General features: G+C 32.5%; 2 protein-coding genes across 4 annotated transcripts in view; one reads left to right on the forward strand and one right to left on the reverse strand.

Moving 5' to 3' along the window:
* LOC118267466 (kinesin light chain) overlaps positions 1-294 on the reverse strand; it is a 62,025-nt gene extending 61,731 nt beyond the window's left edge. Inside the window, exon 1 of the mRNA XM_050694240.1 lies at positions 136-294. The gene's annotated coding sequence lies outside the window, so the exon portion shown is untranslated. The remainder of the gene's footprint in view (positions 1-135) is intronic.
* An 869-nt stretch (positions 295-1,163) lies between these two features.
* Positions 1,164-9,380, forward strand: LOC118267727 (thioredoxin, mitochondrial). Of its 3 annotated transcripts, XM_050694251.1 has the most exons (5): positions 1,540-1,803; positions 3,571-3,713; positions 6,128-6,292; positions 6,661-6,769; positions 8,694-9,380. In XM_050694251.1, the coding sequence occupies exons 1-5, from the start codon at positions 1,791-1,793 to the stop codon at positions 8,696-8,698; spliced, it is 435 nt and encodes a 144-aa protein (XP_050550208.1). In that variant the 5' UTR covers positions 1,540-1,790; the 3' UTR covers positions 8,699-9,380. The 3 variants fall into 3 exon arrangements, with proteins under 3 accessions (XP_050550207.1, XP_050550206.1, XP_050550208.1); XM_050694250.1 differs by lacking the exon at positions 1,540-1,803 and adding an exon at positions 1,164-1,290 and having other exon boundaries at positions 6,661-9,380; XM_050694249.1 differs by having other exon boundaries at positions 1,491-1,803; positions 6,661-9,380.
* Positions 9,381-17,994: the final 8,614 nt, after the last annotated feature.

A 17,994-nucleotide genomic window follows, 5' to 3' on the forward strand; every position in this document is an offset into this window, starting at 1 on the left:
TTTACGGTTATATCTTTGTTATGTTCATACTTTTCTATACAATTTTTACTAGAACTTATACCTGAATAATAAATCTAGATGAAAATACACAAATATAATTAAAATATCAAGATTAATCTATAAAAAATCACTCACCTTTCTAATTATTGACAGCAACACACAGCACTAGAAAATTCACTGTTGCCAATGCTACCAACATGAATGTCAAAATGATTTGAAGCCCATGATGTGATGTTGTAATATTGTAAAGTATTGTTATATTGACTTCAAAACAATAATATTCTAAAATATTTTTAGTATCAGAATTAAGTCAGTTTATAAAAAATAGCTCAGTATAGATTTTTTTCTAAGTATTTTTTGTATGTATTTGATTCCTAACAAGAAAATAATTATATCGCCGTGATATCTACACACAGCAACTAAACGTAGGCACACTTTTAAAACTGTCAATCATCAATGTCGCAGTGTCAGATGTCATACAAAAAGTTGTATTATCATACAAAATTTGAATTTATGCATTATACAAACTTTAGTTCTCCGAATTTCATTTACTAATAATTTTTAATTATTATTTCATCTGAAACTTTTTGTTGTGCTAATCATGTTAGAGACATTTGTATGTCATGGCTTTCGTTATCTCATGTCGATTCGTGGCAATGGCACCACAAAATACATGCGGGAGTGAATTTCTGCATTTGAAGTTGGCCGGTAAAAGCTAAATGTAGATGGCGCCAGCATAAGTGGACCAAACGTGCGGCAGCTATTTTTCTCAATTGTAGAAACGATTCGTCAGTGACGAATCGTTTTTATGTTACTGTAGATATTCACTACCATCTTAGCTGTATTAACTGCACGATTGGTGCAGTGACTGGGTAGCTGGCTGCTGTGCAACGTGTGGCGTCCGTGATCCACAAATTGTTGTTTCGGGTCTGGGTATCAAGTGTATGACAACTTCAATGTTTGTAAACCACCCACGACAAAGGCGAAAATCTTAGTATGGGGCAACGTTATTAAAAATACTTATTTTAGTATAACATAGCGTGTAATTTTATTTGTTTAATATTAAATAGAAAAAAATAATAGTTATATAGTTTAATCATAGAAAATATACAATGTTAGGGGCCACCGATGCTAGCGCCACTTTGACAGTTGTTAGCGCCATTCCTGTCATTTCTAAACGATCGCGGAGCGGATAGAAAGACGTCATTTGGAATTGGATTGATAAGTTGTCAAACTTTGGCAGCGAGTGGTTGTGATTGTGATCTTGTGAAAAATAAAAAATAAATCCAGGTTTTTATCAATACAATTTAACAGAAAAATCTAATCCTATCTGCTTTTTGGGGCGCTATCATAACCAATATTTTCATTTGTGCCGTCTTCTATAACACGAACAATTTCACTAACTTACTGCATGATCATTAAACTATTTTTACTGATTATCGACTATCCGCTTTGTTTATTGTAACAGAAATGAATAGTTTCGGTGTGGGGTTGTATTTTCTGACGATGCTGTGGTGTCTAACGTTGATGTTGTGTTGGGTATCGGTTCGTACGGGGCACATTATCGGTAAAATAGCTATAGTGGTAACTTCATTCGTAACGTTGGTTTTGGTATTATTGCCAAAAGGCGAGTCGTACAGTGCTAGCAGTGCCAATTTTTACGACAAGCTGTACGTACCGCGGTTTTTGATACTCGTGTTTCTGTATGTTTGCGCGGCCGTCGGGGGTCTGTTCGCATTCGTTCATGTTTGTCTCACACCCACACAGACGCGTAAAGTCAGGAGTTTCTAATGCTTCCTTTTGGTAAGTTCTAAGTTCAGTTTGGTTTGCAATGTTGATTTTATTTGCAGTTTTTCTTAAGTTAGGAGTTGAGTATCTATCTTTTTGATTTGTATAATGCAGTTGGTTTTTATTTTAGATTTGTAGAGTAAGTATTTACTTAGGAATTTAACAAAGAGGATGGTGATAGTTGGTATATACTAACTTACTAAGTTACCCACATTAGATGCATGCACTAATCATCTATTAACCATTAATCATCATTTTCTAATCACTATAACACAAAGTTAAATAATTCATTGATGCTCATAGTACCAACATCATTATCAGATTGCTTACTATATCTCGGCACGTAGCTGATATCAGATACTATTATCTAAGCTTATAAGACATCTGCAAAATGTGTGTTATGTCAGAACATGTGTCTGTATGAACAAACATACACGTCAGACGGAACTTAGCATTGACATTGATGAGGAATGCCTCACATCTCTTGTTAATATTGCCAGATTTTTTTATTTATATTGAAACAAAAATTTGCTCTGGAGAAAATTCAATTAATGCTATGTATTATTTTTGAAGACAATGTTTATTATTTAGTATATTTATTTATTTTATGACTGTAAGTTCTTTCAATCCCTAACACTAACAAATGAACACATACATTTAACATTTTCAAAGTAATGTCTTCCATGGCATTTTATATTTATTTTTTTTCTAAATAAAATGTTGCCCTATTTCAGGATTTTCTTCTGTGTCGTGACAATAGGATTTCTTTGGATAAGCTTTCAGTATTGGAAAAATGTTTAGAAATTAATAAAACTATTCACTTATAAATCAAACAGGTATTTAATTCCTTCATTAGTGCCTCAAAACTTTAGTTCTTAATTTATGTCTAATGTCAGGAAGAGGTCACAGATACTTATTTATAAATTCAAAAAAGTAAAACAAGTGACTCATCTTAAAATAAGTCTTGTTGTTAGTTATCAGATGTGTTTAAGTGTTTAGTAAATATACTGGAATGTTTCTGTTTATTTAAAAAAGCAGATAAAGCTGGGGTTGAATAAAACATTGGCATTGGTAGCGATTATTTGCACTTTGTTAGGATTATGCATACAGTAATATGTTTATTTTAACTTATCATCATAATACTTGTTCCTATGTAAAGTATGTTACAAAAATAACTTAGTAAAGGTAGCTAGGTAGTATGATAAGGTTGTAATAAACTGACAGTAAAACAAGGTGAATAAAATAAAAAGGACATAAGACAGACACAAGAAAGGGGTGAATAGATGTTAGAACATTTTCCCGACATTTATTCCCCCTCTTCTGCATCTATTCACCTCCTTTTATGGTATAAAAATACTTATACAACTGTTATAAGGGGTGTATAAGATGACAATCCCTATACATTGATTATCAGTAATGAATATGCTATAACGCGTGTATACAGCGTGTATAAATGTTTATTAGTGAGACCGTTAGTGTGTAATAGTTTATACTTCTGCATACTAATAAAATACTAATCTTTATATGTATTGTATTGCATGTATAGTATAAAGTAGATACCTAGATGTTACATACTACTGGAAATTTCCCTAAGATTAATTTTATGTTCATTGACAATACTTGTCTGACTTTTTTAACTACATATAAGGACTTCATTATTTTATTTTATTTTTGTGCGTAGTCAGTCCCACACTCATTAAACCCAGAAATCACAGTATTAAATAATGATATGTTCTGATTCTATGTTTATAAGTTATACTAACATGTGTTTCATTGTTTCAGCCAATATGTCTAATGCAATATGTCAGAGCCTGCGGTCGCCTATAAAGCGCCTGGCCAACCTCCGCCGAGCCTACCCTATATCTACGTCCCTTGTACACAATGAGACTATACTAGTTAAAAATAACGACGAATTCGTCAATAAGGTATGTATAGAAATGAAAAACTTTGTAATTACATTTTTTTTTGCTTGCGATATAGAAATCTGGGTAAGTAGTAGGCTTAAAGGTAACATATTTGTGTACAAAACATTTCCCCTTTTGGCAAGTTATATTAATGGTATGAAAAATGTGCTTAATTTTAGTGCCCACGATACAATATTGAGTATTATAAAATTGAAAATTAAAATTCATAAATGTAGTTAATATATTTGCTCAGCAGTTTCAAATATGACGACAACGATGCAGAAAACAGATACCTAATTATTTTGAAATTGTTTGTGTATATTTGTTTCTTCAAAATCTTAATTTTTAATGATCATTATCTGTTAATGGGATAGTTTTGTGATGAATAAACAAAGATATGAGTGCCATAAGAATACTAATTAAGACAAGACTGGCTTATTAGTAAATTGCTCTATAGTCTCAAGTTCACTGCTGATTGCTGACTTTAGTTCCTGCTGCAACTGCGATAACCCTGTGACCTGTAACAATGTTTCCTATTATTTTGTAAGTGGATTGTGAGTACTTTTGCGCTGCCCAAAAGGGCCTATAGTTGGAACGTTAATTGTAGTTCACATCGCAATGGAGCGAGTTTATGACATGGTTTTTGTGTAAATTTAGTTGGGGTGCTGAAGAGTTACGTAGAGTTACGTTTTGTCTCTTTCTAACTCCCCACTTTCCTTCAAATGGGGGTATAGGGTCGTACAGAACATTGCGCAATTTTCAAGATAGAAAGTTAAAAATTGGTACGGTATGTGTACTATTTGTGACTAAAAGCGCATGGGTAACCGTGGACTGAAAGCCAGTACTATGATAAAACTAATTTCATATTACTAAAAGGCGTATGCGTCACCTATACTTATTTCCTATTGAAAATATATTTAATTAATTCTTAAAAAGGCCTGCGGATTTTTTGCAACTGATGTCACATTTATTTTAACAATTTTCCTGTCCAAAACATCACACTACAGTCGCCATACCTAACAAATAAAACCCATGTGTAAATAGTATAATTATATCAAAATGTTTAAATATACTTGATGACGTCACATTAATGATCTCATCTCTTGGGGCTGTGAGGTCATCAGTGTGATTTCATTAAAGCTTAATATTGACTCAGAATTGTGTTCTTAGAGATGTCATAAGACAATACAAATAGCAAAAGTTAGTACGTAATTATTTAGTAGGTTTTAGTACGGTAGTAACATTACATCTCATATAATATGAAGCAAAAGTAGTATTTAATATGGACACTTCTACCTAGTCATTCAAGAGATATTCGATATTATACGTATGACAACGAAAACTACCTAAGTTTTAATTAAATCGAACTCTAATCCTCGAATTCCACGGTCCCTTTTTTGAGGGGGGAAATCATCCTATGGCTTCTCCCTCCATGGACGAAGCGAGAGGGAGTGACAGACTCTTACTGACTAAAACCACCCCGTGGCACTAAAAAACAGGAGTTCCTACTCCTGCTTTTTGAGCCGGAACCCCGATAACTCGCTAAGCAGTCCGCAGATACCACAGTACCTATACATTCAACCAACAAGACAGTGGTTGCATAACACAAAAGTAATACAAGTTAATTTAACCCGACCATGAGTCACTTAACAACAGGTAAAACAGTATATTAACCATTTATATTGAATGGTCTTGAAATTACTACAAACACGTTACGTTTTTATCTTTATAGTAAGATAAGTCTTGATTATAAAGCAAATAGTATCACTACGTGACTGATAAGTGATAAGGAGAATATCTTAGATGGTAGCTCAGGTTGTAAGTCAATTTGATTTTTATTTTCCTTATCAATTTGTGTCAATTGACAACAATCAATGTTAAATGATTCTGCTAATTGTTGAGAAACAATTTATGAATCTTTTGTTGGTTAATACCCGTGTCCTTATCAGCAGAATCCAAAATTAAAGTTACGTTTAGTATCTTCACGCCCTTTTATCCCCGTAGGGGTAAGCAGAGGTGCGCATTACAGCACGTAATGCTGCTGTACAATGTACACCTACTTTTCACCATTTCTGTTAAAGTCCCTTGTAACACAATTCCAAGCTCTGTGCTGCTACTGCGATTTGTTTTAAACCGCAAAACTCATAGGTGACCGGTAGAGGAGTTTACCATACAAAAAATACGTTGATTTCCGACAAATACTTTCAAACTCATGGTAGAGGTACTATTGACGTTACAATTGCGATTGATATTACTAACTAAGTACTCGAGTCTTACTTTTACCAACTATACATAATATACATATACATTTTCCTCAAGGATCGCTTTATCCATAAACGAAAATCGCATAAAATTCTTTTAGTAATTTTATAGTTAGTCACAAACTTACGAACTTTTTTAAAAACGTTTATAATGTAAATATCTTCTACTTGCAGGTAATGAACAGCGACAAGCCCGTGATAGTGAACTTCCACGCGGACTGGTGCGAGCCCTGCAAGATCCTGACGCCGAAGCTGAAGGAGCTGATCGAGCCGCTGAACAACCTCGACCTGGCTGTCGTTGATGTAGAGGATAACGCTGACCTGGTGCACACGTTCGAGGTAAGGATGTTGATTTTATTTATTATATCGTCACGACCTTTATCCCCGAAGGGGCAGGCAGAGGTGCACATTACGGCACGTAAGGATGTTGAGTTTTTGTTTTTTTGAATATTTTATTGGGTGTTGGTGCATTTAAAATTATATAATTTCACATACACAGTCCACACGGATGTAATATAGGGAATAATCTGTGTTATTTCAAACTATAGATGTCAAACAACACACCAATCTACTTCTGTTAATAGACTTTAAAACTTTTTAGCTTAACAATAGAGTTGAAAATCTATTAAAACATTTTGATATGGTTGAGTAAGTTGACCGGCGCTTATCTCTATCATTATAACCTTAAGTAACTCTTAAAATTGCAGGTGAAAGCAGTTCCCGCAGTAATAGCAATAAAGAACGGCATCATAGTGGACAAATTCATCGGACTAGTGGACGCGGACATGATCACTGGACTCATAGACAGAATGGCCGGTAAGAAAAAGGAGAGCGCGTAGACACCACAGATTATATCTACCGGTAACATCGGGTTTCTTTTTGACCCTAGGAGGTAACTTTGGTCCAAATTCTACAACCAATAGGAATCCAGAATAAAACGTATATTAGTTTTTCATTGGTCTAAAAGTTTGGGTCAAAGTTACCCTCTAGGGTCAAAGAAACCCGATGTTACGGTACAGAGATGTCAGCCTGTGATGCTCAAAGAAGGATTGTTAGCTTTATAGACTCCTTGGTGTGTAAGGGGCGGGTATGGATATTATAGAAGGTTTTTTAAAAGTCTAAATAGACTATCTTTGCAGTGCCATATACTGCAACTTGCTTTATACATTTTAAAGATAATGTTAAATGAATTAATGGTTAGAGTATCGGGTATGGGATGTTAAAAACTGACTGAAATCTATATTTTTTTTGTCAGTGAGACCAGACTGACTATTTTATCTTTGACTCTTACATCATAATATTAAGTGCAAGTTTAATTTAGTTGTTTTCTAATTAAAGCTTTATTGTACAAGTAAATTGTTTTGGAGTGTTGACAATAAATTAATTGTAATAATTTTGGGAAGGGAAGCATATTTTTATAAACACACGCTGACGTCTCAATTTGTAAATAATATAAAGCAATTATTTTACGTTTTGTAGCAAAGATCAATTAGACAATATTTTATTATTATTTCTTTATGATTTTGTTCTGTTTTAACTGTACAGTCAGCATCAAAAGTTTGAAGTGAAAAACTTGCCAAAATTTGTGACAATTGTATAAAAAAATTAAGATTTACATGAAACAATGAATTTATTTTTGTAAATAGGCTACAAAAGAGCACGTTTACACGTCAAAATTATATATATTATATACTAGATGAGGTATTATATTATGTATTCTAAAGTACATAGTAGATATTTATAATACAATAATTATTATAAGACAATAAATTCTCGAAGCTGTGATACTTATATCGAAAATGATCATTTAAATGCTTATGATGCTGACTGTATCAGTTGTTCTAGTAGTCTGAATCTGAATGATTTTAGTTTTGTTTGTTATCTATGATATTAAATAGAAATAATCAACAATATGTTACGAAAACTCAGTTTAGCTCGATTTGAAATGAGTATTTTTACAAAATGTTGCTTTAGCTCTATACAGCTGTTTTAGTCACTAAGAGTCTGACACTCCCTCTCGCCTCGCCCAAAGCGGGAGAAATCATTGGATGATTTTATAGCTGTCGAGAGACTTAAGTATAATTTTTATTGGGAAAATGTTGATATTTTAAAAACAAATTCATTAAATCAAACATGAACACAATTCTATTTTTGTTTCTATTTTGAGATACTTTTCAGCTATTTCCTTACTCATGAAATGAATGGAGTTTTCATAACATATTGTCTTCTATTTACGAGTACACTCGTAAGCTCAATTGCTGTTGCAGCTTTATTTTTATACACATAGAACCTAATTTTGCACATCACACTATTTTTTTTAATGTAGCTGATTGTGTTTATTTTTCTGTTTATAAGTAGTCACAGCTAAACAAGAAGCTATGCATGGCCATTATAAATTGACCGTTAAATGTGTAGAAAGATGCATACATAGTGAGACAATGATTATATGGTTTTATATAGCTATGAGCTAAAGCTTTAACTTAAAATCACGGTTTAATCACGTAGACGCGGCGACGTCGCGTAGCCTACCACAGTAGGCTGCTTCTCATCATAAAGAGTCCCTTTGTGACTCGAAACTTGTAGAACTTTTCTGTATATTTATACGTACGTAAACCGTGATTTTTAGTGAATTTAGTATGTCTCACGGTAATTATTATAAAAATATAGCTAAAGCTTTAGTGATACTGATGATATTTTGAAAAGTTATCGTGAAATCGAGAATTGAATTTGTCTTTTACAGAATGAAAGGATTCGACAGCAGCATATTATTATAAAATATTTGTTATCTATTATTATACTCCTGTATATTAATTATGTTAATTGTGACAGCTTTTAGAGGTATTCCACGATTTATTTTGTGCCTACACTAATATTTTTCTATTGGTACACTTTGGAACCAATTAATTATTACAAGTTTTATAAATTCAGATCTATAATCAGCATGCTAAAGTCGATATTTCTTTACCGCACTTCAAGCTTATGAATGGAAGACCTCTTATATTATTATACATTATATTATGCTGATATTTCACGTGTATAAAACTCCACTGTACCCATTTTTTCAATATTTAGAAGAATATTTGAGGTGGTTTACACCTTGCCTTAGGTTATAGATATATGAAATATTTCTTATCTTTACAATGTAACATGTTATTGTTCCTATGTTAGTTAATTCTATTGTTATGTTTATTCAATGTTTACTAAGGTTGGACCACACTATTTTCAAGACTGACTAATCTTTGTTGTGATGGAAAATGTATCAGTAAATATAAAATATTGTGGCGCAACCTTTACTCGTATGAAAAATCTTTGAAAATTGTATTAAAATAAGAGTTATATGTTTAATCGGTTTGCATATTCGTTTGTCTACAATTATAGGCCTAGTCTGTCTGATTTTTAAGTGTAAAAAATATATTTTTTCTATGAATTGTTTTTTTTATTTATGCACTCTTTCTCTTTCTAGCACACTGTCTGTCCTTTTCTTTTTGGTGTGTAGTTTGTGCACGGCTGTGTTTTAGATGTTTAATGCTCTGTGCAACTGAACATATCTTGGCTTCGCTGTCTAAGCCTGCCTTATCTCTTATTTCTAATATAACCTGTATCTAATATCTCAGCACTGACATTTATAAATATTCTTACACACTCAATATTCAGACATTTTTACTTTTAGGTACAATTTTACACACACTGTAATAAATATAAAATAACCTATATTTCAATATACATTTATGCTACAATTATATGTATTTTACAAAGTATCTGAGGGCATGGTAGTGCCCCCGCCAAGTCGAGCAATAAAGCGGCACGCACTATCCTTTTCTCGAAGATTTTTATTCTAGATATATATATTGTAAAGCTATTTGAAATGGCAGAAAAATATTTTTAAACTTCACTTTTCACTTTAGTATGTACTTTTTTATATACACATCTATTGAAATTAACAAAACGTGCGTCAGAAAATGAAGAATGTCTAAGAATCCCGTTCTATGGTTTCTTTCCCCGCACTCATCTAGGGAGGTCTGAGGTACACAACAACTTATGTTTTGACGCGCATTTTGTACTAAATATTTACACTAGTAACTAAAATCACTGAATATTTTTCTATATCTATATTTTGTCTAACTTCTATGTTAAGTGTAGATTAATTAATAAACCTTACACTTTTGTACTTCACATACTTGTATCACGTAGAGGACTATATTGATGCACTTTTCTACATTTTTGGCTGCAACTTCATGAAACTATCATAGTCATAGTATTAGTAGCTATATTTATCTACAAAAAGACTATCTCTTGGCTGTAGGATTCTTATAGAATAAGTTATGATTATAGTAACTTGAATCCATAATAATAAATTGAAATTAAAAATTAGTTAGAAGGAAGGGTGAAAATTAGTATTTCTTTTTACTTTATCAAACATGTGGTTTGGAAAACGATTTATAAATTAAGAAAGAAAGAAAGAACATTTATTTCACACACAAATGACAAATAGGTACAGTTTATGCAAAGATTTGATAATAATCATTATGTTTTGTATGGATTTTATACGTATTTTCCAAGTCTGCGGTGAAATGGGACCAGTTCAGCATGTGGAAGACAGGACCTGGCGCTGGTATTGGCGCGTGGCCCCTAAAAAAAGAACGTCCAAAGTCTAAAAAAACTATACCTGCATATATAATGGCACCATTAAGTTAAGCGTCCACAGACCCGCATCGCTCGCATTCCGTATGGCGTCATCAGTACGCATCGCATGTAGGCATTGCCGATGATGCGGTCCGTACGATGCGGATGGCGATGCTCAGTTATATGAGTTTCTATACAAGACTAACTAAAATCCGTTGTGTACGATGCGGGCCTGTGGACGTTTACCTTTATACACCATTGCAGACTCTGTCCTAATTTTCACCCTCCTCCCCTCTAAAATATAACCTATTAAGTAGTAAAACTTTTACAAACAATATTATATTGTAATAATAAAAATAGTGATTGAACATCTGAGTGTTGTAGTTGTAGCAGTAAGATTACAAGTTAGGTGCTTCTTAAATCCCTCCTAAAACAAATATGTCCATGCTTAGATATTTGATTACCCTGCGTTAGAGTAAATGTGAGCTATCAATGACCATGTGTTTACCATTTTAATGCAGGATAGGATATAGCTAGAGTGCTTTAATAAATAATAATTAAAACTAGCTGGTCCAGCAAACTTCGTACCGCCTTAAACATTTTTTTCTTACCTTTTAAACCTTTCCTGGACTTATTTGTGGAAGTCCAGGATTCAAGATTAAATCGGTCCAGCCGTTCTCGAGTTTTAGCGAGACTAACGAGCAGCAATTGATTTTTATATATATAGAGATAATGAATGTTTACAATCCACACTTAAAAGATTTAAGCTCCATACAACTTCATTTCAATCAGCTAAATCACTAAATATATTAACACCTGATGAGAACTATTGTTTTGGTGCTCGCCAGATGGCGTGAATGTAGCTTTTGGTCCTGTTTGTCTAATCACTCTAGATATCAAAAATTTAATGCCTAATGAGCAACAAACCTTAGTTCTTTCTTACTACTTAGTGTATTGTCACTTTTAGTTAATTTTAGCACTTTATGCAGAAAACTAAACCTAAACCAACCATAACACACCCCTACCAATGTAATAATTTTCATGATTGAAATCTAACTATAGGGAAACTAAGCATTAAAATGGTAAATTAGTGAACTGTTTAGCTCACAGAGCTTCGTGTCATGTGAATGTATACGCATTATGCAAACCTTAGGTAGCTTATAAAGTCGAGCTTAGATATACAAGATGTCCTACAGACCATGTTTGGGTCCATTCATAGATTAGATGACCAGAATTTGCTTAGATTTTAACAATTGTATTATGAATATGAACCTGTAACGACTCTTGCAACTAGAAAGAACAAAAACTGAAATGTTTGTTATTTTTTCAATTTGAAAGGACTTAGTTGCTGAACCAAAGTACATTTACTTTCCTACCTGCTCAATACATTTTTTTTAATGGAGGATAATCATCTAATAACTTCTCCCGCCTTGGGCAAGACCAAAGGGAGTGTCAGACTCTTACTGACTAAAAACCACCCCGTTCTTACTCCTGCTTTTCGAGCTGGAGTAAACTAGGTAGTCTGTATCTCCGACCTGCTAAACCTGACTCACCATTTTATTTTTCCAAGTTTTTATTTTGTCACTATAGGTACAAGATGGGTAGGTACTTAACTATAAACCCCGTATCACTTTGTCAGTCGTTGCAGGTTTTGACTTAGAATTTGAATTTTTGAATGTTAGCCTTTATTTCGGGCCAATTTTTTCGATGGTCGTAACCTTTACCTTTATAGCTAGTAGAAGTACTGCGATTAGAAATCGCGTGTAGTTAGACCAAAATTTTAGAATTTAAATACAGAAATGGCGGCAACCATTTGTTTGATTCTACATCGACCAATGAGGAGGGCGGAGGCGTTGCAGTTTTGGCGCCGAAAAGAACATTATACAACTATTATATCTTAACACAAACGGTTGTCCGCCTTTTAGAAAAGTATGTAGTTTTAAAATTTCTTAGTAAACACACTCTTAAATTACGGCCTAACTTAAGAAAGGCGTCAATTCTCAAAATGGCGCCGATCCAGAGACACAGGTCTTCTAGCTTTTAGAAAACGTTCATGAACCATAAAGTATTATTAGCTAATAATTAATTATTATGTATGTGACTTGAAAACCCCAAAATCGTCCAAATTTATTAAATTAATTATTAATGTACTGTTTATTTATGATCCTTGTACCTTATGTAATAGTGGAATGGAATTGAAATTAATTTATACATTGTGGCACAATAATACCGAGTTGTGTTTATAGAAGGAAATATATTTTCTTGTATACTATTGACTGGGTTGTTTTATTTCTATTTTGTTACTAGTTGTAATGCTTTAGTTCTAGTGTACCTACGTCAGCCTGTCTTTAACCAGATTTTTTTATGGTGTTTTTGGCAAACGAGCAGATGACCCGTCTGCTTGACCTGATGGTAAGCGATCAGCGTCACCACTGAACACCCGCAACACCATGTACCATACACTTATTAATTTTAAAATTAACTTACTCCAGTGATATTGCTGGATGTGGGTCGCTTTTGATCGATCCAATCTGGAGGTCATTAGGGGAGGCCTATGTTAAGCATTTGATGTCTTATCGAAGGTGTGTAGGTTGTATGAACCTATGATTTGACTAGTCTTATAACCAATAGGAATCCAGAACCAAGTGTATATTAGTTTTTCATTGGTCTAAAAGTGTGTGTCAAAGTTACCCTCTAGGATCAGAGAAACCCGAGGTTACGGTAATATTAATATATTAGTAATATTAATATAAAAAATTAGGTACTTTTAACCTACTCGTTAAAAAACAAAATTAGGTTTTTCGTAATTTAATTTAATAATGATATATGCATAGGACCCAGTTCGGAACCCTGAGGAACTCTCGACACATTTGCTAAATCAAATCACTTCGTCCTGTTACTTCGTCAAACAGTAACTTGCGAAAGCTCTTGCCGCGGTACTCAGAGTCATTTAATGGTTATTTAACCCAGTCCTTAGCAATTGTTTTTGGAACAAAACCGTTACTAAGGAATAGTATAAGTACTTAATCATAAAATGTCTGGGTACGGCAGTTAAAACGTATTAACTAAAAATAATGAATAAAACACATAAAATATCCATGTACCATTTTAATTCAGTATTAATTTCTGATATTGATAATGTGACACAAAACAACGGCGCGGCGGTTTACCTCTACGTCATCACAAAGCAACCACGACTTGTCTGCATATGCATTGGAAAATGAACTCTATTGACATCGACAATTATAGAAACAAACTAAAAACCCAACTAATATTATAAATGCAAAAGTACCTAATAGCCGTTATCACCTTTTTTATACTTTACAACTTATAAGTGACACCTAACAGTACAGTTTAAGTACTCTCTCTACTAAGTAACTCTTAGTTAAGAGGTTGTTTAGGGGTGGTTGGTGAAAACGGCCACAAGTTGGGTACTTCTTCACCTTTTATCTTTACACATATAGCCAGAAGTATGGAGAACAACATAGATTTATTTACACGGGCAAAACCGCTGGTAAAGCTAGTTTGATATTATGTAATTCTAGCGATTTGATCTAGCACAAGGAAAATGTATGAATTATTATTATTACTAAGGCATATTTAGTTAATGGAAGACTGTCTATGCGTTCTGCATAATAAGTATTAAGTTTCTTGATATTCTCAATGCACTATAATTCTGACAGGGCTCTATCTCCTATTAAACAGAGACTATTTTAATCATTAAATCATTTTTAAATAATATTGTCGATATCAATAAAAAAAACAAATTGAAAAAGACAAAACTAACTCGCATATGCAGAGAAAATCACTTGTGGACGGATCGTGCCATACTACTGTACAAACATCTACCCTTTTACATTGCATTAAGATTCAATTTAGACTAACACTGAATACACCAAGCAATTACGCAGAGCTATCATTTTTGCAAAGTAATAAATATAAATTCGGATTTTTTAATCTGGTAATCATTATCGTCTTTATGTCAAATTAGGAATATAGTACATGCAACATTTTGAGATAAAAAATGTTCTGTCGTGGGTTATGAAACATAGTATATGTAAGATAATCCGATAAAGATTTTCTTATAATTTTTATGTTATAATATTTCTAATTTCCATAAAGACGACATGTACCATTGTCGGCATCAAACGTATACGAGTAAACCGCCCAAACACAAGTTCATAAGTACTGCGACCTTAACATTAAAATGACGAAACGAGCGCAGTTATCACCTTAACTATCTATAATTCTGCTTGACACACATCACGATTATAAAAAATCAGTCTAAAATATATTAAGGCAACTTGAGAATATAATATATACTCATATATTAGTTGTGGTACGTTCGCGTCGACGAAACAAAATGAAATATTACACGAAAATAATTACTTAGTTTGTCATTTTACGTTGGTATCTCATGAGTATTGTTAATTTCACTTCAACATAAATTAAAGCAACTTAGTGTCACTAAAATCATATGGAATAACATTAAAAAATAAAGTAAAAGTGATAAATTCAGGACAATTAAGTTATTATTTTTAATCTGTTTATAGGAGATATTAAAAGCAAGTGAAATGTAAACGCGAACGAATACCACAAGAGACACAGGGTGTCATAAGTGCAGAGTGCAGTAGAGTCACTTGACATTATAATATCATCTGCTAATAACTTGCAACGTTATCCGTTATTAATATTTAACAGAAGGAAAACATTGATATTGAGGACATAGGAATATTATATTTATCTGAATTTATAAAAGAAAAAGGCACGTACTACTGAAACTGTAAAAAAATCTTATTAATGTATTTTTCCAGCATTATTAGCAGACGATAAACAACACAGCGACGATAATACAAAGTGAACAATTGAATTATAATTTTTAAATTATCTCAACGCTTCGGGGATTTCGTGAAATCTATCAATTATTATTATTTATTTATATTTATTTTTAGAACAAATACAGATCTTTTGATTGCTAAATTCAATATTAAGATATAACACTATGAAATGAATAAACCTGTAGCACATACTATTTTAACAATTATAATATTTTTACCTGTTATTGTTGTATAGTATTGTTATATTATAACACCATAGTGTTATTTCCTAATAGTTTTCCACTGAAACAAACAATACTAATATAATTTATAACATTGATAATTTCACACCCCTTTAAATTCGCAAAACTCAACGTCATCATTATAATTTGTCCATTACGTTTGTAAACAATACATATACTTAGAGTGATAATATATCAAATGCACTATAGTATACATAATAACAACAGTGAACAAATACATGTACTGTGTGTGTATTGTATTCAGTTAAATATTCTTAGAGAAGTTACCTAAGTTATATTTATATAGGGGAGATCGGGTTTGGTAGTCATTTGTTGGCTAAGAATAGACTGTAAGTGAACTTGTATGTTTGTAAACGCACCGGACAAGACACAGGAGAAAATCCTATTTTGGGGCAACGGTTTAAAAAAAAGCAAAATATTACGAGGCGAATAGATACAGAAGAGACGTCAATGAATGTTGGGAAAATGTTCTAACATCTATTTACTTCTGTGTCTATTCATCCCGTTTTACCGTTATTTCGATCGTTAAATTATATGTTACCTACATATGTGACAGTTACACCAGCGATTCCTATAGAATGTAAATAACTGTTTTCTAATATTTGATCGTAACGGACATATTATTACCACATTCCATATTTACCGTTAAGTTTAAGGACATTTTCTGATACTCCAAGAATATTCAACTTGACAGCGCAACACACAGCCACCTAAATATAATTTATAAATAATTTAAATACACATTACACATTCATTTGGTGTCAGACTAAAGATATTTGGAGTGAACAGCATTTTATACAAAACAAATTTAGACAAAAATAATAATAATAATTGATAACAAAAATAAAAAAAAGGTTTCTACTTATGTACTGTAATAAGATGTTTTTAATAATATATTAAAGAGACGAATATACATTTTTTCATTATGTTTTTTTACATTATTTACAAATATTTACATTGTAACGCTACACACACAACGAAGCCTGTGTTGTGGTCGCAAGTCGTTGTATACTTTTACGTTATATAAAAGCTTCTGATTTTAATATTATTTTGCATATACTGTAGAAATTCATCCAACCGTTTTAGAGGGCTTAGTTAGAGTTTGTTTTACGTTTAACGAGATTGAAACGAGAGCGCGTTCGGCGTTCTGATTGGTTGGTTTATTCGAGTCGCCCAATCAGAGCGCCGAACGCGCTCTTGTTTTGATTTCGTTATACGTAAAGAAAACCTCATACTGAGGGGAACTGTATTTCTTTGTTTTTTATATACATTTCAACTTTGTCAATAACAACTTTAATAAATTTAATTTACGCCCAAAATTCCAATGATTCTTTTCATTCACACATTTACTATAACTGTTTTCTTCAACATTTTCCCGTAATTATATAACTTTTATTTTTCAAATTACTAAGCCACTTAAACGTAGCAACTTTATTTAAATATTAATTAAGTAAATAGAATAAATGAATAAATTGCCGCAAATAATTATGTCGACAAATTGAATTGTGACAACGAGCATTATAAAATGGCAAGAAACAATCAGCTAATATTTTTTACCTAATATATTTTTCTATATACTTTCATTGCTATACATAACAGTACTTGATATCCATGGCTGTTATAGACGTAGTATCATACTACATCAATGGATGAAGTTGAACCCCTAATTGAAAATACCCCGAAAATCCTGATGTTTACGGTAACTCGACCATAATCATGTAATTATTTATTTTTCTCACCAACTTTATCAAAATCGATGTTATTTATTTCAGAAACCATTTTACCTAAACCGTTTGTCCTTTTTTGCGCCACTACTGTCGCATATAACACTTTGGTACTCTAGAACGCAACTTAATAATAATAATATCGTATATTACACCTAGTCGAATAACTAATGGCAGGGGATACCGACCCCTGTCAAGGACCCAGGAATTTTGTAACGTTAAACCATTAGATGTAGTATTCAGCATTTGAAATGTGGTTAGAAGGCTCGTTTTTATCATCATTGTATACTTATCATGGAAATACTTAACAGTATTTGATATCCATTGCTGTTATAGACGTAGTATCATACTTCAACAACGGATGATGTTGCCCCTCAAAAAACCCCGAAAATCCTTGTTAGACTCGACAAAATCATGTAACTATAAGAATTTCGTCACAGATTTGCTCAAAATCGATGTTATTTATTTCAGAAACCATTTTACCTAAACCGTAAAAGTCCAACTTGCGCCACAACTGTCGATATATTTACACATGGTACTCTAGAACGCAACTTAATAATAATAATACGGTCGTATATTACACCTAGTCGAATAACTAATGGCAGATACCGAAA

This window comes from Spodoptera frugiperda, chromosome 6 (assembly GCF_023101765.2).
Source record: "Spodoptera frugiperda isolate SF20-4 chromosome 6, AGI-APGP_CSIRO_Sfru_2.0, whole genome shotgun sequence".
NCBI classification, from domain to species: domain Eukaryota; kingdom Metazoa; phylum Arthropoda; class Insecta; order Lepidoptera; family Noctuidae; genus Spodoptera; species Spodoptera frugiperda.